We start from the raw sequence: 20,990 nt of genomic DNA, 5'->3' as shown, positions 1-20,990 counted from the left end.
CCGAACTACTCAAAATTTCCACTACCAGTTCTCCGAACTACTCAAAATTTCCACTACCAGTTCTCCGAACTACTCAAAATTTCCACTACCAGTTCTCCGAACTACTCAAAATTTCCGCTACTGGTTCTCTGAACTACTCAAAATTTCCGCTACTGGTTCTTTGAACTACTCAAAATTTCTATTACCAGTTCTCTGAACTACTCAAAATTTCTGCTACTGGTTCTCTGAACTACTCAAAATTTCTGCTACCGGTTCTCTGAACTACTCAAAATTTCTACTACCAGTTCTCTGAACTACTCAAAATTTCCACTACCAGTTCTCTGAACTACTCAAAATTTCTGCTACTGGTTCTCCGAACTACTCAAAATTTCCGCTACTGGTTCTCCGAACTACTCAAAATTTCCGCTACTGGTTCTCCGAACTACTCAAAATTTCCGCTACTGGTTCTCTGAACTACTCAAAATTTCCGCTACTGGTTCTCTGAACTACTCAAAATTTCCGCTACTGGTTCTCCGAACTACTCAAAATTTCCGCTACTGGTTCTCTGAACTACTCAAAATTTCCGCTACTGGTTCTCTGAACTACTCAAAATTTCCGCTACTGGTTCTCTGAACTACTCAAAATTTCCGCTACTGGTTCTCCGAACTACTCAAAATTTCCGCTACTGGTTCTCCGAACTACTCAAAATTTCCGCTACTGGTTCTCCGAACTACTCAAAATTTCCGCTACTGGTTCTCTGAACTACTCAAAATTTCCGCTACTGGTTCTCTGAACTACTCAAAATTTCCGCTACTGGTTCTTTGAACTACTCAAAATTTCCGCTACTGGTTCTCCGAACTACTCAAAATTTCCGCTACTGGTTCTCTGAACTACTCAAAATTTCCGCTACTGGTTCTCTGAACTACTCAAAATTTCCGCTACTGGTTCTTTGAACTACTCAAAATTTCCGCTACCGGTTCTCTGAACTACTCAAAATTTCCACTACCAGTTCTCCGAACTACTCAAAATTTCCGCTACTGGTTCTCTGAACTACTCAAAATTTCCGCTACTGGTTCTTTGAACTACTCAAAATTTCCACTACCTGTTCTCTGAACTACTCAAAATTTCTGCTACTGGTTCTCTGAACTACTCAAAATTTCTGCTACTGGTTCTCTGAACTACTCAAAATTTCCGCTACTGGTTCTCTGAACTACTCAAAATTTCTGCTACTGGTTCTCTGAACTACTCAAAATTTCTGCTACTGGTTCTCTGAACTACTCAAAATTTCTACTACCAGTTCTCTGAACAACTCAAAATTTCCGCTACCGGTTCTCTGAACTACTCAAAATTTCTGCTACTGGTTCTCTGAACTACTCAAAATTTCTACTACCAGTTCTCCGAACTACTCAAAATTTCCGCTACTGGTTCTCCGAACTACTCAAAATTTCTATTACCAGTTCTCTGAACTACTCAAAATTTCTGCTACTGGTTCTCTGAACTACTCAAAATTTCTGCTACTGGTTCTTTGAACTACTCAAAATTTCTACTACCAGTTCTCTGAACTACTCAAAATTTCCACTACCAGTTCACCGAACTACTCAAAATTTCCACTACCAGTTCTCCGAACTACTCAAAATTTCCACTACCATTTCTCCGAACTACTCAAAATTTCCGCTACTGGTTCTTTGAACTACTCAAAATTTCTATTACCAGTTCTCTGAACTACTCAAAATTTCTGCTACTGGTTCTCTGAACTACTCAAAATTTCTACTACCAGTTCTCTGAACAACTCAAAATTTCCGCTACCGGTTCTCTGAACTACTCAAAATTTCTGCTACTGGTTCTCTGAAGTACTCAAAATTTCCGCTACTGGTTCTCCGAACTACTCAAAATTTCCGCTACTGGTTCTCTGAACTACTCAAAATTTCTGCTACTGGTTCTCTGAACTACTCAAAATTTCCGCTACTGGTTCTCTGAACTACTCAAAATTTCCGCTACTGGTTCTCTGAACTACTCAAAATTTCTGCTACTGGTTCTCTGAACTACTCAAAATTTCCGCTACTGGTTCTCCGAACTACTCAAAATTTCCGCTACTGGTTCTCTGAACTACTCAAAATTTCTGCTACTGGTTCTCTGAACTACTCAAAATTTCTACTACCGGTTCTCCGAACTACTCAAAATTTCTGCTACTGGTTCTCTGAACTACTCAAAATTTCCGCTACTGGTTCTCCGAACTACTCAAAATTTCCGCTACTGGTTCTCCGAACTACTCAAAATTTCCACTACCGGTTCTCTGAACTACTCAAAATTTCCACTACCAGTTCTCTGAACTACTCAAAATTTCCGCTACCAGTTCTCTGAATTACTCAAATTTTCCGCTACCAGTTCTCTGAACTACTCAAAATTTCCACTACCAGTTCTCTGAACTACTCAAAATTTCTGCTACTGGTTCTCTGAACTACTCAAAATTTCTGCTACTGGTTCTCTGAACTACTCAAAATTTCTACTACCAGTTCTCTGAACAACTCAAAATTTCCGCTACTGGTTCTCCGAACTACTCAAAATTTCTATTACCAGTTCTCTGAACTACTCAAAATTTCTGCTACTGGTTCTCTGAACTACTCAAAATTTCTGCTACTGGTTCTTTGAACTACTCAAAATTTCTACTACCAGTTCTCTGAACTACTCAAAATTTCCACTACCAGTTCACCGAACTACTCAAAATTTCCACTACCAGTTCTCCGAACTACTCAAAATTTCCACTACCATTTCTCCGAACTACTCAAAATTTCCGCTACTGGTTCTTTGAACTACTCAAAATTTCTATTACCAGTTCTCTGAACTACTCAAAATTTCTGCTACTGGTTCTCTGAACTACTCAAAATTTCTACTACCAGTTCTCTGAACAACTCAAAATTTCCGCTACCGGTTCTCTGAACTACTCAAAATTTCTGCTACTGGTTCTCTGAAGTACTCAAAATTTCCGCTACTGGTTCTCCGAACTACTCAAAATTTCCGCTACTGGTTCTCTGAACTACTCAAAATTTCTGCTACTGGTTCTCTGAACTACTCAAAATTTCCGCTACTGGTTCTCTGAACTACTCAAAATTTCCGCTACTGGTTCTCCGAACTACTCAAAATTTCCGCTACTGGTTCTCTGAACTACTCAAAATTTCTGCTACTGGTTCTCTGAACTACTCAAAATTTCTACTACCGGTTCTCCGAACTACTCAAAATTTCTGCTACTGGTTCTCTGAACTACTCAAAATTTCTACTACCAGTTCTCCGAACTACTCAAAATTTCTGCTACTGGTTCTCTGAACTACTCAAAATTTCCACTACCAGTTCTCTGAACTACTCAAAATTTCTGCTACTGGTTCTCTGAACTACTCAAAATTTCCGCTACTGGTTCTCCGAACTACTCAAAATTTCCGCTACTGGTTCTCTGAACTACTCAAAATTTCTGCTACTGGTTCTTTGAACTACTCAAAATTTCTGCTACTGGTTCTCTGAACTACTCAAAATTTCCACTACCAGTTCTCCGAACTACTCAAAATTTCCGCTACTGGTTCTCTGAACTACTCAAAATTTCCGCTACTGGTTCTCTGAACTACTCAAAATTTCCACTACCAGTTCTCTGAACTACTCAAAATTTCTGCTACTGGTTCTCTGAACTACTCAAAATTTCAGCTACTGGTTCTCTGAACTACTCAAAATTTCCGCTACTGGTTCTCTGAACTACTCAAAATTTCCGCTACTGGTTCTTTGAACTACTCAAAATTTCCACTACCAGTTTTCTGAACTACTCAAAATTTCTGCTACTGGTTCTCTGAACTACTCAAAATTTCAGCTACTGGTTCTCTGAACTACTCAAAATTTCCGCTACTGGTTCTCTGAACTACTCAAAATTTCTGCTACTGGTTCTCTGAACTACTCAAAATTTCCGCTACTGGTTCTCCGAACTACTCAAAATTTCCGCTACTGGTTCTTTGAACTACTCAAAATTTCTGCTACTGGTTCTCTGAACTACTCAAAATTTCCACTACCAGTTCTCTGAACTACTCAAAATTTCCGCTACTGGTTCTCTGAACTACTCAAAATTTCTGCTACTGGTTCTCTGAACTACTCAAAATTTCCGCTACTGGTTCTCCGAACTACTCAAAATTTCCGCTACTGGTTCTCTGAACTACTCAAAATTTCCGCTACTGGTTCTCCGAACTACTCAAAATTTCCACTACCAGTTCTCTGAACTACTCAAAATTTCCACTACCAGTTCTCCGAACTACTCAAAATTTCCGCTACTGGTTCTTTGAACTACTCAAAATTTCTATTACCAGTTCTCTGAACTACTCAAAATTTCCGCTACCAGTTCTCTGAATTACTCAAATTTTCCGCTACCAGTTCTCTGAACTACTCAAAATTTCCACTACCAGTTCTCTGAACTACTCAAAATTTCTGCTACTGGTTCTCTGAACTACTCAAAATTTCCGCTACTGGTTCTTTGAACTACTCAAAATTTCCACTACCAGTTCTCTGAACTACTCAAAATTTCTGCTACTGGTTCTCTGAACTACTCAAAATTTCTGCTACTGGTTCTCTGAACTACTCAAAATTTCCGCTACTGGTTCTCTGAAGTACTCAAAATTTCTGCTACTGGTTCTCTGAACTACTCAAAATTTCCGCTACTGGTTCTCCGAACTACTCAAAATTTCCGCTACTGGTTCTCTGAACTACTCAAAATTTCCGCTACTGGTTCTCTGAACTACTCAAAATTTCCACTACCGGTTCTCTGAACTACTCAAAATTTCCGCTACTGGTTCTCTGAACTACTCAAAATTTCTGCTACTGGTTCTCTGAACTACTCAAAATTTCCGCTACTGGTTCTCCGAACTACTCAAAATTTCTGCTACTGGTTCTCTGAACTACTCAAAATTTCCGCTACTGGTTCTCTGAACTACTCAAAATTTCTGCTACTGGTTCTCTGAACTACTCAAAATTTCCGCTACTGGTTCTCCGAACTACTCAAAATTTCTGCTACTGGTTCTCTGAACTACTCAAAATTTCCGCTACTGGTTCTCTGAACTACTCAAAATTTCCGCTACTGGTTCTCCGAACTACTCAAAATTTCCACTACCGGTTCTCTGAACTACTCAAAATTTCCACTACCAGTTCTCCGAACTACTCAAAATTTCCGCTACTGGTTCTTTGAACTACTCAAAATTTCTATTACCAGTTCTCTGAACTACTCAAAATTTCCACTACCAGTTCTCTGAACTACTCAAAATTTCTGCTACTGGTTCTCTGAACTACTCAAAATTTCTGCTACTGGTTCTCTGAACTACTCAAAATTTCCACTACCAGTTCTCTGAACTACTCAAAATTTCTGCTACTGGTTCTCCGAACTACTCAAAATTTCCGCTACTGGTTCTCTGAACTACTCAAAATTTCTGCTACTGGTTCTCCGAACTACTCAAAATTTCCACTACCAGTTCTCTGAACTACTCAAAATTTCCACTACCAGTTCTCCGAACTACTCAAAATTTCCGCTACTGGTTCTTTGAACTACTCAAAATTTCTATTACCAGTTCTCTGAACTACTCAAAATTTCCGCTACCAGTTCTCTGAATTACTCAAATTTTCCGCTACCAGTTCTCTGAACTACTCAAAATTTCCACTACCAGTTCTCTGAACTACTCAAAATTTCTGCTACTGGTTCTCTGAACTACTCAAAATTTCTGCTACTGGTTCTCTGAACTACTCAAAATTTCTACTACCAGTTCTCTGAACAACTCAAAATTTCCGCTACCGGTTCTCTGAACTACTCAAAATTTCTACTACCAGTTCTCCGAACTACTCAAAATTTCCGCTACTGGTTCTCTGAACTACTCAAAATTTCTACTACCAGTTCTCCGAACTACTCAAAATTTCCGCTACTGGTTCTCTGAACTACTCAAAATTTCTACTACCAGTTCTCTGAACAACTCAAAATTTCTGCTACTGGTTCTCTGAACTACTCAAAATTTCTACTACCAGTTCTCCGAACTACTCAAAATTTCCGCTACTGGTTCTCTGAACTACTCAAAATTTCTATTACCAGTTCTCTGAACAACTCAAAATTTCCGCTACTGGTTCTCTGAACTACTCAAAATTTCTGCTACTGGTTCTCTGAACTACTCAAAATTTCTACTACCAGTTCTCTGAACAACTCAAAATTTCCGCTACTGGTTCTCTGAACTACTCAAAATTTCTGCTACTGGTTCTCTGAACTACTCAAAATTTCCACTACCAGTTCTCCGAACTACTCAAAATTTCCGCTACTGGTTCTCTGAACTACTCAAAATTTCCGCTACTGGTTCTCCGAACTACTCAAAATTTCCACTACCGGTTCTCTGAACTACTCAAAATTTCCACTACCAGTTCTCCGAACTACTCAAAATTTCCGCTACTGGTTCTTTGAACTACTCAAAATTTCCACTACCAGTTCTCTGAACTACTCAAAATTTCCGCTACCAGTTCTCTGAACTACTCAAAATTTCCGCTACTGGTTCTCTGAACTACTCAAAATTTCCGCTACTGGTTCTCCGAACTACTCAAAATTTCCACTACCAGTTCTCTGAACTACTGAAAATTTCCACTACCAGTTCTCTGAACTACTCAAAATTTCCGCTACTGGTTCTCCGAACTACTCAAAATTTCCGCTACTGGTTCTCTGAACTACTCAAAATTTCCGCTACTGGTTCTCCGAACTACTCAAAATTTCCACTACCAGTTCTCTGAACTACTCAAAATTTCCACTACCAGTTCTCCGAACTACTCAAAATTTCCGCTACTGGTTCTTTGAACTACTCAAAATTTCTATTACCAGTTCTCTGAACTACTCAAAATTTCTGCTACTGGTTCTCTGAACTACTCAAAATTTCCGCTACTGGTTCTTTGAACTACTCAAAATTTCCACTACCAGTTCTCTGAACTACTCAAAATTTCTGCTACTGGTTCTCTGAACTACTCAAAATTTCTGCTACTGGTTCTCTGAACTACTCAAAATTTCCGCTACTGGTTCTCTGAACTACTCAAAATTTCTGCTACTGGTTCTCTGAACTACTCAAAATTTCCGCTACTGGTTCTCCGAACTACTCAAAATTTCCGCTACTGGTTCTCTGAACTACTCAAAATTTCCGCTACTGGTTCTTTGAACTACTCAAAATTTCTGCTACTGGTTCTCTGAACTACTCAAAATTTCCACTACCAGTTCTCTGAACTACTCAAAATTTCCGCTACTGGTTCTCTGAACTACTCAAAATTTCTGCTACTGGTTCTCTGAACTACTCAAAATTTCCACTACCGGTTCTCTGAACTACTCAAAATTTCCACTACCAGTTCTCCGAACTACTCAAAATTTCCGCTACTGGTTCTTTGAACTACTCAAAATTTCTATTACCAGTTCTCTGAACTACTCAAAATTTCCACTACCAGTTCTCTGAACTACTCAAAATTTCTGCTACTGGTTCTCTGAACTACTCAAAATTTCTGCTACTGGTTCTCTGAACTACTCAAAATTTCCACTACCAGTTCTCTGAACTACTCAAAATTTCTGCTACTGGTTCTCCGAACTACTCAAAATTTCCGCTACTGGTTCTCTGAACTACTCAAAATTTCCGCTACTGGTTCTCCGAACTACTCAAAATTTCCACTACCAGTTCTCTGAACTACTCAAAATTTCCACTACCAGTTCTCCGAACTACTCAAAATTTCCGCTACTGGTTCTTTGAACTACTCAAAATTTCTATTACCAGTTCTCTGAACTACTCAAAATTTCCGCTACCAGTTCTCTGAATTACTCAAATTTTCCGCTACCAGTTCTCTGAACTACTCAAAATTTCTGCTACTGGTTCTCTGAACTACTCAAAATTTCTGCTACTGGTTCTCTGAACTACTCAAAATTTCTGCTACTGGTTCTCTGAACTACTCAAAATTTCTACTACCAGTTCTCTGAACAACTCAAAATTTCCGCTACCGGTTCTCTGAACTACTCAAAATTTCTGCTACTGGTTCTCTGAACTACTCAAAATTTCTACTACCAGTTCTCCGAACTACTCAAAATTTCCGCTACTGGTTCTCTGAACTACTCAAAATTTCTATTACCAGTTCTCTGAACAACTCAAAATTTCCGCTACTGGTTCTCTGAACTACTCAAAATTTCCGCTACTGGTTCTCTGAACTACTCAAAATTTCCACTACCGGTTCTCCGAACTACTCAAAATTTCCACTACCAGTTCTCCGAACTACTCAAAATTTCCACTACCAGTTCTCTGAACTACTCAAAATTTCCACTACCAGTTCTCTGAACTACTCAAAATTTCCGCTACCAGTTCTCCGAACTACTCAAAATTTCCGCTACCAGTTCTCCGAACTACTCAAAATTTCCACTACCAGTTCTCCGAACTACTCAAAATTTCCACTACCGGTTCTCTGAACTACTCAAAATTTCCACTACCAGTTCTCCGAACTACTCAAAATTTCCGCTACTGGTTCTTTGAACTACTCAAAATTTCTATTACCAGTTCTCTGAACTACTCAAAATTTCCACTACCAGTTCTCTGAACTACTCAAAATTTCTGCTACTGGTTCTCTGAACTACTCAAAATTTCTGCTACTGGTTCTCTGAACTACTCAAAATTTCCACTACCAGTTCTCTGAACTACTCAAAATTTCTGCTACTGGTTCTCCGAACTACTCAAAATTTCCGCTACTGGTTCTCTGAACTACTCAAAATTTCCGCTACTGGTTCTCCGAACTACTCAAAATTTCCACTACCAGTTCTCTGAACTACTCAAAATTTCCACTACCAGTTCTCCGAACTACTCAAAATTTCCGCTACTGGTTCTTTGAACTACTCAAAATTTCTATTACCAGTTCTCTGAACTACTCAAAATTTCCGCTACCAGTTCTCTGAATTACTCAAATTTTCCGCTACCAGTTCTCTGAACTACTCAAAATTTCCACTACCAGTTCTCTGAACTACTCAAAATTTCTGCTACTGGTTCTCTGAACTACTCAAAATTTCTGCTACTGGTTCTCTGAACTACTCAAAATTTCTACTACCAGTTCTCTGAACAACTCAAAATTTCCGCTACCGGTTCTCTGAACTACTCAAAATTTCTGCTACTGGTTCTCTGAACTACTCAAAATTTCTACTACCAGTTCTCCGAACTACTCAAAATTTCCGCTACTGGTTCTCTGAACTACTCAAAATTTCTATTACCAGTTCTCTGAACAACTCAAAATTTCCGCTACTGGTTCTCTGAACTACTCAAAATTTCTGCTACTGGTTCTCTGAACTACTCAAAATTTCCACTACCGGTTCTCCGAACTACTCAAAATTTCCACTACCAGTTCTCCGAACTACTCAAAATTTCCACTACCAGTTCTCTGAACTACTCAAAATTTCCACTACCAGTTCTCTGAACTACTCAAAATTTCCGCTACCAGTTCTCCGAACTACTCAAAATTTCCGCTACCAGTTCTCCGAACTACTCAAAATTTCCACTACCAGTTCTCCGAACTACTCAAAATTTCCACTACCAGTTCTCCGAACTACTCAAAATTTCCGCTACTGGTTCTTTGAACTACTCAAAATTTCTATTACCAGTTCTCTGAACTACTCAAAATTTCCACTACCAGTTCTCTGAACTACTCAAAATTTCTGCTACTGGTTCTCTGAACTACTCAAAATTTCTGCTACTGGTTCTCTGAACTACTCAAAATTTCCACTACCAGTTCTCTGAACTACTCAAAATTTCTGGTACTGGTTCTCCGAACTACTCAAAATTTCCGCTACTGGTTCTCCGAACTACTCAAAATTTCCACTACCAGTTCTCTGAACTACTCAAAATTTCTGCTACTGGTTCTCTGAACTACTCAAAATTTCTGCTACTGGTTCTCTGAACTACTCAAAATTTCTACTACCAGTTCTCTGAACAACTCAAAATTTCCGCTACCGGTTCTCTGAACTACTCAAAATTTCTGCTACTGGTTCTCTGAACTACTCAAAATTTCTACTACCAGTTCTCCGAACTACTCAAAATTTCCGCTACTGGTTCTCTGAACTACTCAAAATTTCTATTACCAGTTCTCTGAACAACTCAAAATTTCCGCTACTGGTTCTCTGAACTACTCAAAATTTCTGCTACTGGTTCTCTGAACTACTCAAAATTTCCACTACCGGTTCTCCGAACTACTCAAAATTTCCACTACCAGTTCTCCGAACTACTCAAAATTTCCACTACCAGTTCTCTGAACTACTCAAAATTTCCACTACCAGTTCTCTGAACTACTCAAAATTTCCGCTACCAGTTCTCCGAACTACTCAAAATTTCCGCTACCAGTTCTCCGAACTACTCAAAATTTCCACTACCAGTTCTCCGAACTACTCAAAATTTCCACTACCGGTTCTCTGAACTACTCAAAATTTCCACTACCAGTTCTCCGAACTACTCAAAATTTCCGCTACTGGTTCTTTGAACTACTCAAAATTTCTATTACCAGTTCTCTGAACTACTCAAAATTTCCACTACCAGTTCTCTGAACTACTCAAAATTTCTGCTACTGGTTCTCTGAACTACTCAAAATTTCTGCTACTGGTTCTCTGAACTACTCAAAATTTCCACTACCAGTTCTCTGAACTACTCAAAATTTCTGGTACTGGTTCTCCGAACTACTCAAAATTTCCGCTACTGGTTCTCCGAACTACTCAAAATTTCCACTACCAGTTCTCTGAACTACTCAAAATTTCCACTACCAGTTCTCCGAACTACTCAAAATTTCCGCTACTGGTTCTTTGAACTACTCAAAATTTCTATTACCAGTTCTCTGAACTACTCAAAATTTCCGCTACCAGTTCTCTGAATTACTCAAATTTTCCGCTACCAGTTCTCTGAACTACTCAAAATTTCCACTACCAGTTCTCTGAACTACTCAAAATTTCTGCTACTGGTTCTCTGAACTACTCAAAATTTCTGCTACTGGTTCTCTGAACTACTCAAAATTTCTACTACCAGTTCTCTGAACAACTCAAAATTTCCGCTACCGGTTCTCTGAACTACTCAAAATTTCTGCTACTGGTTCTCTGAACTACTCAAAATTTCTACTACCAGTTCTCCGAACTACTCAAAATTTCCGCTACTGGTTCTCTGAACTACTCAAAATTTCTATTACCAGTTCTCTGAACAACTCAAAATTTCCGCTACTGGTTCTCTGAACTACTCAAAATTTCTGCTACTGGTTCTCTGAACTACTCAAAATTTCCACTACCGGTTCTCCGAACTACTCAAAATTTCCACTACCAGTTCTCCGAACTACTCAAAATTTCCACTACCAGTTCTCTGAACTACTCAAAATTTCCACTACCAGTTCTCTGAACTACTCAAAATTTCCGCTACCAGTTCTCCGAACTACTCAAAATTTCCGCTACCAGTTCTCCGAACTACTCAAAATTTCCACTACCAGTTCTCCGAACTACTCAAAATTTCCACTACCAGTTCTCCGAACTACTCAAAATTTCCACTACCAGTTCTCCGAACTACTCAAAATTTCCACTACCAGTTCTCTGAACTACTCAAAATTTCCACTACCAGTTCTCTGAACTACTCAAAATTTCCGCTACCAGTTCTCCGAACTACTCAAAATTTCCGCTACTGGTTCTCTGAACTACTCAAAATTTCCGCTACTGGTTCTCCGAACTACTCAAAATTTCCACTACCGGTTCTCCGAACTACTCAAAATTTCCGCTACTGGTTCTCCGAACTACTCAAAATTTCCACTACCAGTTCTCCGAACTACTCAAAATTTCCACTACCAGTTCTCCGAACTACTCAAAATTTCCACTACCAGTTCTCCGAACTACTCAAAATTTCCACTACCAGTTCTCCGAACTACTCAAAATTTCCACTACCAGTTCTCCGAACTACTCAAAATTTCCGCTACTGGTTCTTTGAACTACTCAAAATTTCTATTACCAGTTGTCTGAACTACTCAAAATTTCCACTACCAGTTCTCTGAACTACTCAAAATTTCTACTACCGGTTCTCCGAACTACTCAAAATTTCCGCTACTGGTTCTCCGAACTACTCAAAATTTCCGCTACTGGTTCTCTGAACTACTCAAAAATTCTGGTATCTGGGGAGGGCAAAAACGCCCCTCCCCATGGTGGCTGAATAGGTCACATCCACCATAGCTACACCCGCCTAGCAACTGGGCAGAGAACCGGTTGCTAATTTTTTTCAATCCCACTCCTAGATTGAGGAGACCCCCAAGGGGGTTGGAGGGTGGAGGGTGCTTAGCCCAATGCTGCATCTAGTAAGACCCGCCCCTCATTCTCCCTTCCAGCCTTACCGATGCCACTTGGAAAGAATTGTTTGTGCCTCGGTGGTCCAAGTCGTGGCACATGCAGGAGATAAACAAGGCGAAGATTTCGATGTCTCTGTGGGGAAGATGGAACAACGGAGGGGGTCAGTTCCGCACTGCATTAACCGTGGGGCAGAATCAAAATCCCATGAAGTCTTAGTACCCATGGGATGGGACTTGTGGGGGGGGGGGGGGATGCAAGACCTTGAACTTTCAACTGGGTGGGGAAAACCAGGAAGCTTTCAGATTTGGGTTTCCCCAGATGTGCCAACGTGGCTCTCTTCATAAAGTGGAACTTTTGAGGAATCCTTTGCCTCGGACTCTGATTTACATTCGGATGCTATTTGGAACCCTGACATGTTATACATTGAGGATTTAATTTTGCAAGCCAAAGAAACGTTGAAGAAAATTGCTTTGAAGAGCCTCAACAGGTCTCCCCTGGGTTTTGAAAGTCACCAGTTTTTGGTTCAGCCTCAGCTTGTCTTGCCCGAGATGCTTAAGCATCCTTTTCGTGTATCTTGCAGCCCGGTAAGGTTCTCACTCCCTGACAACACCGGGGCGTAAATGAAGCCCCTTGTCCATGTCCACTTACTCCAGATAATTGACGAGCTCCAGATTCTTGTACAGCAGGTAGCAGAAGTGGGACACGGAGAAAGCGTGCGTCCAGTTGTGATAGGGAGGGTCCCTGTAGCCCTTCTTAACCATGAGGCAGAACCTGAGGAAAATGACAAAAAAAAAGAGAGACAGTCACCAAGGGAAGACCCCTGCTTCTTTATGACCAAGCAGACATTTCCCGTTCTTAAGAGGTTCCCTTCCTTGCTGTGTCTTTTCCAAAACAAAAACCAAAAAACCCAAACACGCACTGTCCAAGAATAATGGAACCACAGAGTTGGAAGGGAACTTAGAGGTCTTCTAGTCCAACCCCATGGGCAAAGCAAGAGACCCATTTGGCCAGCAAAATATAAAAAGATGTGGAGACTCTGGAAAGCGTGCAGAGAAGAGCAACAAAGAGGATTAGGGGGCTGGAGGGTAAAACATAGGAAGAACGGTTGCGGGAATGGGGCCTTCATAAGCCCTGGTCCGACAGTGACACCCCCTTGGGGTCAGTCAGACGTGCAACAATCAGGGAGGATATCCTCACACCTTTTCCTGTGGATCCTTTCGGACCAAGGCTGCCCCTTAAATAAGGCACTAAACCTGGTGTCCAAATGGTAAGAAGCAAATCAGGTCCTTATATGAGTTCGGGATGCGTAGGAAGGAAAAGGGTAAAACCAGCTTGTTCCCTTCCCCCAACCGTACCTGACGAGGGTGTGGCGGTCTATTTTGTAGCTGCTGATGAAATTCATGTCCTGGAGCATGCTCAGAATGGCCTGTGGGGGAGAAGGAAGAAGGAGACAGACAGACAGACAGAGGAGTTGAAGCGGGAAAGGTTGATTCAGAAAGATGCTTCATGCTTTTTCTTCCTTCCTTCCTTCACTCCTTTTCCTTCCCATCTCTCTTTCCCTCTCTTGCATTCTTCCTTCCTTCCCTCCTCCTCCTCCTCCTTCTTCCTTCTTCCACTCCTCCTTCTTCTCCTCTTCCTCCCCATCCTTTTCCCTCTCTCGCCTTTTTCCTCCTTCCTTCACTCCTCCCTCTCCTCCTTCTTTCCTTCACTCCTCCCTTCTCCTCCCCCATCCCGCTCCCTTTCCCTGTCTCACTTTTATTCCTTCCTTCCCTCCTCCTTCTTCTCCTCCCTTCTCCTTCTCCTCTTTCCTTCTTTCACTCCTCCTTCTTCTCCTCTTCCTCCCCATCCCTCTCCCTTCCCCTCTCTCGCCTTTTTCTTCCTTCCTTCTCCCTCTCCTCCTCCTCCTTCCTTCCCTCACTCCTCCCTTCTCCTCCTCCATCCCTCTCCCTTTCCATCTCACTTTTCTTCCTTCCTCCTCCTTCTCCTCCCTTCTCCTTCTCCTCCTTCCTTCTGTCACTCTTCCTCCTTCTCCTTCCTTCTCCCTTTTTCTCTCTCACCTTCTTCCTTCCTTCACTCCTCCCTCTCCTACCCCCTTCTTTCATTCCTCCTCCTTCTCCTCATCCCCCTCCCTTTCCCTCTCTTGCCTTCTTCCTTCCCTCATTCCTTCTCTTCCTCCTCCTCCCTCTCAGGGGACACGCCAAAGCTGCACCTGGTACGCCCATGTGACCACTGTGACACGGACGGTCCCATGGTCACTGGTGGCCTTGCAGGTGTGACTCCAGATGCTGGTGGCCACTGACAAGGGTGGCTTTTCCTGATCCGAAGCCTGCCCAGGTGCTCAATAGTTCTGACCTTCCTGCCCATCAAAATAGGGGTCTTTGTTTCCACCAGAGACCCCGCTAAGCTTTCATTGGCAGCTGCTTAGGAATGTGCCTGGTTGAGGGTCCCTGGTGCCATAGGATTTTATGCCTTCATTCTTTGATGTTTTTCAGCCTCCCCTGAGTCTCCTGGCAAGGGTGAGGTTGCAAAATGGAGCAAAACTCATTTGACAAGTTGTTTCATGAATGACTGAATGAATGAACTGATCAATGAATGAATGACTGAATGAATGAATGACTGAATGAATTGATCAATGAATGAATGAATGAATCAATGAATGACTGAATTGATCAATGAAAATGAATAAATGACTGAATTGATCAATGAAAATGAATAAATGAATGATCAATGAATGAATGAATCAATGAATGAATTGATCAATGAGTGACTTGATCAATGAATGAATTGATCAATGAATCAACGAATCAATGAATAAATTGACCAATGAATGACTGAATCAATCAATGAATGAATCCATTGATCTACCAACCAATCTTTCCAGGTGCTTCAAGCAAGCAAATCAGAACGAACGTTTACCATCGATGTGTCGTCCTCAGGAAGGGATCGCGGCATGTAGGTGAATTTGGCGAAGTTCTGGTCGATCTGTGAAACCGGGGTGATTCCTTCGTGGAGAAGTTTGGTGTGCTCATCATCTGAGACCTGGAAGAGGAAAGGGACTCAACGTTTCCAAGCGGAAGATGGACGGGAGTCTTTTTCTGACGAAACAACAATGCCAGGCCCCAAAGAGCGAGAAAAGGAGACACAAAGTCTCTCTCCCTCTCCCCCCCTCCCTCCCTCCCTCCCTCTCATCAAATAAAAATAGTAAAGGGGGGCCAATCTTTTACGCAAACTTCCTCAAACCTCCAAATAAGGTACGCAGACCTAATCCTCATATCAAAGGAGAAGGTCTGCAAAAGAGTTAATTCAATTAGGTCTCCCAGCAGAACTGCATGTTCACAAGAATACGCACACACACGTATACACACACCTCAAGTGTCACCCTAGAATTAGAATGTAGATACTTCCGAACAATCTCCCCTATAAAACTATGTCGCTGCACCTCATTTCTCTGTAAAGGTAAAGGTTCCCCTCGCAGGTATGTGCCAGTCGTTTCCTGGCTCTTGGGGGCGGTGCTCATCTCCCTTTCAAAGCTGAAGAGCCAGCGCTGTCCGAAGACGCCTCCGTGGTCATGTGGCTGGCATGACTCAACGTTTTTTATGTGCTTTTGAACTGCTAGGTTGGCAGAAGCTGGGACAAGTCACGGGAGCTCACTCCGTTATGCAGTGCTAGGGATTCGAACCCCCAAACTGCCGACCTTTCCGATCGACAAGCTGAGAGCGTCTTAGCCCCTGAGCCCTTCATTTCTCAGCAGTTGCCCCTAAAGGCGAACCCCTTGCTTTTAGGGAATAAATATCGATCCTTTCCTCCCAGCTGTCTGGATCTCGTTTCTATTTATTCTTGTGCAACCGCAGCTCAGGTAGGGCCCCCCCCATTGTTCTCCTGACGGGGCCCCTCCGTTTTAGCCTTCGGATTACCTTCATGTGGTACATCATCATCTCATTGGCCAGGTGGCTTCGGTATTGAGCCTCGTGGACTTTCTTGTAGAGCAAAGACTGTGAGGAAGAAAAAGGAAGAATTTTTCAGTCCATCTTGGGGCATCCGACTTCTCTGCGGGAGACACCAGTAGGTTGATTTTCCAGGCTCCCCCCCCTCCCCCCCGCCTCCAGAAGCCTCCAGAAGCCTCCTCCCAGAAGGAGCCAGGTGCATGTGCAACCTTCCATCTAGGTGCATTGAGCTACGGATCCCAGGATTCCCCAGGGGAGCTGAGTCTCTGCACCCGGAAGCTGCCCAGCTCCACCTGGACACGAGCCAAGAGAAGGAAGAAAGGGAAAAAGGAGGATAAAAACTCACTTACATGAGCAATGCTGATGCCGCAGTAGATGGAGAAGGCGGTGGCCAGATCCTCGTCAAATTTGCTAAACCACGGGCCGTTGATTTTGTTGACCAGTTCGGCAACGCCAATCACCTCTGGGAGACGAAAGAGGGATGAGGAGGAAGGAAGAAGGAGGAGGAGGAGGAAGAAGAATTCCCCAGCCAGGTAAACCTACCTTCCTCCCTCCCTCTCTTCTCTTCTTCCATCCTTTCTCCCTCGCTCTTCCCTCCCTCCCTCCTTTTCTGCCTCCTTCCTTCTTTCCTTCTTCTCTCCCTCATTTCTTCTTCCTTCCCTCCCTTCCTTCTTCTTTTCTCCCTTGTTCCTCCTTTCCTTCCTCCCTTTTCTTTCGTTATTCTGTTTCTTTTCCTCCCTGCCTCCCCTTCCTCCTTTCTTTCTCCCTCGTTCTCCCCTTTCCTTCCTTCCTCCTTTCTCCTCTCCCGTCTCCCTTCCTTGCCTCCCTTTTTTCTCTTCCTCCTTCCTCCCTCCCTCCCTCCCTTTTCTTTCATTATTCTGTTTCTTTTCCTTCCTTGCCTCCCTTCCTTCTCTTCCTCCTTCCTTTCTCCCTCGTTCCCTCTTTCCTCCCTCCCTCCCTCCCTTTTCTTTCGTTATTCTGTTTCTTTTCCTTCCTTGCCTCCCTTCCTTCCCTTCCTCCTTCCTTTCTCCCTCCTTCCCCCTTTCCTTCCTCCCTCCCTCCTACAGATCATGCTGCCTTCTGACCACTTCCATTGACTTGAAAGACAAGCCACCTGCCAGTCCAGATTGCCCATCTCTTGGGAGGGTCTGGAGGCATCCTGGCCCCCTCTCGGCCAGGGGTGCAGAGGACTCACGTGTCTCCCCCACGAAGGGGTCGCTCACCCTGATTCTCATCCTTGATGGGGAAACAGAGGATGTTCCTGGTTCGAAACCCAGTGCTGTCATCCACACCGCGGTAGAAGAGGGGGTGAGAGTAGGCATCTTTGATGTTCAGGATCTTGCCGGTGGTGGCCACGTGGCCGGCGATGCCCTGATCGGCTGGAATCCGGATTTCATAGCTCTGTCACCAGGGAAGCAGAACCTGCTGGTTACTCCAAATCTATCTCGGTTTTGCTTTACTTACTCCATAAAACGACACAAAGAGCAGAACAAATGTAAAACAACAACGGAAGGAAAAAGAGAACGTGGAGAAAAGAAAGCAACACAATAATAATAATAATAATAATTTAAATGATGCATAAACAGAATGATGCTTCTGGTTTGCGTTGTGGAATCAGGGTTCCTCAATCTTTAGCGGCTTTCAGATCTGTGGACTTCAACTCCCAGAATTCCCCAGCCAGCCATGCATGATAGAGTTGGAGGAGGCCAGAAGGGTCATCTAAGTCGAGCATTTCTCAACCTGGGACACTTTAAGTAGGATGGACTTCAACTCCCAGAATTCCCCAGCCAGCTTCCGACAAGCCAAGTCAATGGGGGAAGCTGGATTTGCTTAATGGCCACATGATTCCCTTAACAGCTGCATGGATTTGCTTAACGACAGCAGCAAAAGGAAAGGGAGGGTTGTAAAATCAGGCACAACAGCTCCCTTAACCATCTTCCTTAGCGATGGAATTTCTGACCTCAGTTGTGGTTGTAAGTTGAGGACTTCCTGAATTGAGCCTTCTCTCTTTCATTTGGAATGACAGAAGATTTGGAAGGGACCTTGGAGGTCATCTAGTCCAACCCCTCTCGTTTCTTTCCGCCCTCCCGTCCTACTGCTGTTCTCACCTCGTCATCCACCACGCCGCCGTCAAACACCTTGGCCACCAACTCATGGCTGCTTCGGTCCAGCAGGAAAACCGAACATCTGGAAGGGAATCCCACGAGGGAGGAGGGTGAGGAGGGAAACTCAGGCACAAAGACCGCTGCCCCCCCCATTCTGGGGGTCCTTGGGCCAATTCCCCACTCCAAGAGTCAGTCCTATCTGCAGTGAAGGGCTAGAATGCATTGTTTTCTCTTCCTTCTCTATTTCATTTCTTCCCTTTTCTCTCTCTCTCTCTCTTCCTTCCTTTCATCCTCCCTCTTTCTCTCTCTCTCTCCATTCTGCCTCCCTTTCTCTCTTCCTACCTCACTTCCATATTTCCTCTTTCTTTCCCACCCTCTCTCCCTTCCTTCCTTTCATTCTCCCTCCCTCTGTCCGTTCTAGCCTTCTTCCTACTCTTCCTCCCTCCCTGTCCCTCTATTTCTCTCTTCATCCCTCTCCCTCCCTTCCATCATCTATCCATCCACCCCTCCCTTTCTCTCTCCCTTCCATCATCCACACCCATTTCTCTCTAACTCCCTCTCTCCCATCCTCCTTCCTTCTCTCCCTCCCTCCCTTCCTTCTCCCTCCCTGTCCCTCCCTTTCTCTCTTCATTCCTCTCTCCCTCCCTTCTACCATCTATGCTTCCATCCATACCTTTTTTTCTCCCTCCCCCTCTCCCTTCCATCCTCCTTCCTTCTCTCCCTTCCTTGCTCCCTCCCTCCTTCCCTGTCCCTCTCTTTCTCTCTCCCTTCCATCATCCCTCCCTCTCTTCCTCTTCCTCCCTTTCTCTCTCTCTCTCTCTCTCCCTCCCTTCCATCTTTCTTCCTTCTCTCCCTCTCTTCTTTCCACCCTCCGTCCTTCTCTTCTTCTCTCTCTTCCTCCTCCCTCCCTTCCCCCACTCCTCCCTATTTTCCCCCCACTTTCTACTTTTCGTCAGTAACTCCACCCAGAGTCACAAATTACAAGTGGAGCCATCCAGGAAATTCTTGAAGTAACTGAAGGATAAAGCACCCCCTGCTATCCCCTCCAGGATTTGCACCAAAGACACCTCCACCGCCCCCCCCCCTTTCCCCCCGGTGGCTCTTTTGGCTGTTCCTCAAGCATATCCCACCCACCGCCAGCCCACGGCTGTGACCACCAGGCCCTCCTGCCCAGGATGAGACCCACATTTCAGCATTGCTGAGATTCCTGGCTTCCGTGATGATCTCCTGCAGCAGCACCGAGACGTCATCTGAAAAAGGGATTAGGCGCTCAGAAAACCTCCCCGTGGACCTCAGACGTAGATTTGGGGAGGGGGGTTTATTCCCACCCCACTTCCACTGGACAGGAACGCTGCCAGCCCCCCCCCCAATTTCAGGGCATAATCATCAGCAGAGGCTCTCAGTGGAGGCTCTGGAAGTGGAGACCTGCCAGGTCCCTCCGGCTCTTGGCCCGTGTGCTGGGTGCCCTTTTGATACCTACCCAGGTGAGTGAACAGGTTCTTGGCCACTTGCAAAAGAGCCTGCGGATAAGAAAGACAGGTGAACCTTCTCCTCTTTTCTAAGGATCAACATTGTGGGGTTTTTTTTGGGGGGGGGGGGGACACTACGCTTCTTCTCCCAATCCCAAAAGCTGCTCAGAATAACCGAATGTCAGAGTCAGGAGGGACCTTTGAGGCCTGCCAGTCCAGCCCCCCTGGCAAGGAGGGAAACGGATTCCTGACTGCACAGGAGATGGAGCCTTGCGTGGTCTCCATCACGGGGTCCGCCTTTAGTTTGACTGGGATGTTATAGGGTCTCTTGCTTGAGCAGGAGGTTGGACTAGATGACCTCTGAGGTACCTTCCAGAAGAGAAGGAAAGGGAAGGGAAGAGAAAAAGGAAGGATGGAGAAGAGGAAAGAATAGAAGAGAATAGAGAAGAGAATAAAGGATAGAGAAGAGAACAGAACAGAATAGAATAGAATAGAATAGAATAGAATAGAATAGAGAAGAGAAGGAAGAATGGAGAAGAGGAAAGAAGAGAAGAGAAGAGAAGAAGGATGGAGAAGAGGAAAGAATAGAATAGAATGAAGAATGGAGAAGGGGAAAGAATAGAATAAAATAGAAGAGAACAGAAGAGAAGAAGGATAGAGAAGAGAAAAGAATAGAATAGAGTAGAATAGAATAGAATGGAGAATGGAGAAGAGGAAAGAATAGAATAGAATAGAATAGAATAGAATAGAGGAAATAATAGAATAGAATAGAAGAAGGAAGGTTAGAGAAGAGGAAAGAAGAGAACAACAGAGTTGAAGGAACCCCAGAGGTCTTCTAGTCCACCCTTCCACCCCCCCCAAGCAGGAGACCCTATCCCATTTCAGACAAATGCCTGTCCAATCTCTTCTTAAAAACCCCCAGTGTTGGAGCTCCCACAACTAAGGAGGAGAGCTTTTTCAGTGGTGGCACACCATCTAGGGCATCCTGGCACCTCCGTTACCATCATTCTCACCCTAGGTGAAGACGTGTCTCTTTTCCTAGACCTCTTAATCTGATTTTAATTGTGTTTATGCCCTGTGATTTTTAGGTTTAGATGACTGCCTTTCTGTCGTCTCAGGCCTTTTAACCAGCTTAATTGTATTTTAA

At 43.5% G+C, this 20,990-nt stretch overlaps 1 protein-coding gene across 3 annotated transcripts in view; it reads right to left on the bottom strand.

Annotated features, from left to right (window-relative positions):
* The window catches only part of PDE2A (phosphodiesterase 2A), a 218,054-nt gene that overhangs the window by 28,018 nt on the left and 169,046 nt on the right, over nt 1–20,990 (bottom strand). For all 3 annotated transcript variants that reach the window (XR_014175372.1, XM_081952869.1, XM_081952870.1), the window contains 10 exons: nt 19,855–19,894; nt 19,561–19,624; nt 18,378–18,456; nt 17,493–17,670; nt 16,620–16,732; nt 16,240–16,317; nt 15,242–15,364; nt 13,681–13,751; nt 12,974–13,096; nt 12,370–12,457 (listed from right to left, as the gene is read on the bottom strand). Coding sequence is in view for 2 of the 3 variants with exons in the window: in XM_081952869.1 (XP_081808995.1) it covers nt 12,370–12,457; nt 12,974–13,096; nt 13,681–13,751; nt 15,242–15,364; nt 16,240–16,317; nt 16,620–16,732; nt 17,493–17,670; nt 18,378–18,456; nt 19,561–19,624; nt 19,855–19,894 (957 nt within the window). In the remaining variant the exon portion in view is untranslated. The remainder of the gene's footprint in view (nt 1–12,369; nt 12,458–12,973; nt 13,097–13,680; nt 13,752–15,241; nt 15,365–16,239; nt 16,318–16,619; nt 16,733–17,492; nt 17,671–18,377; nt 18,457–19,560; nt 19,625–19,854; nt 19,895–20,990) is intronic.

Source organism: Natrix helvetica, assembly GCF_964273705.1.
Source record: "Natrix helvetica genome assembly, chromosome: 4".
Lineage (NCBI taxonomy): Eukaryota > Metazoa > Chordata > Lepidosauria > Squamata > Natricidae > Natrix > Natrix helvetica.
Note: the sequence above shows the minus strand (reverse complement) of the source record. Positions and strands in the feature narration are given on the sequence as shown.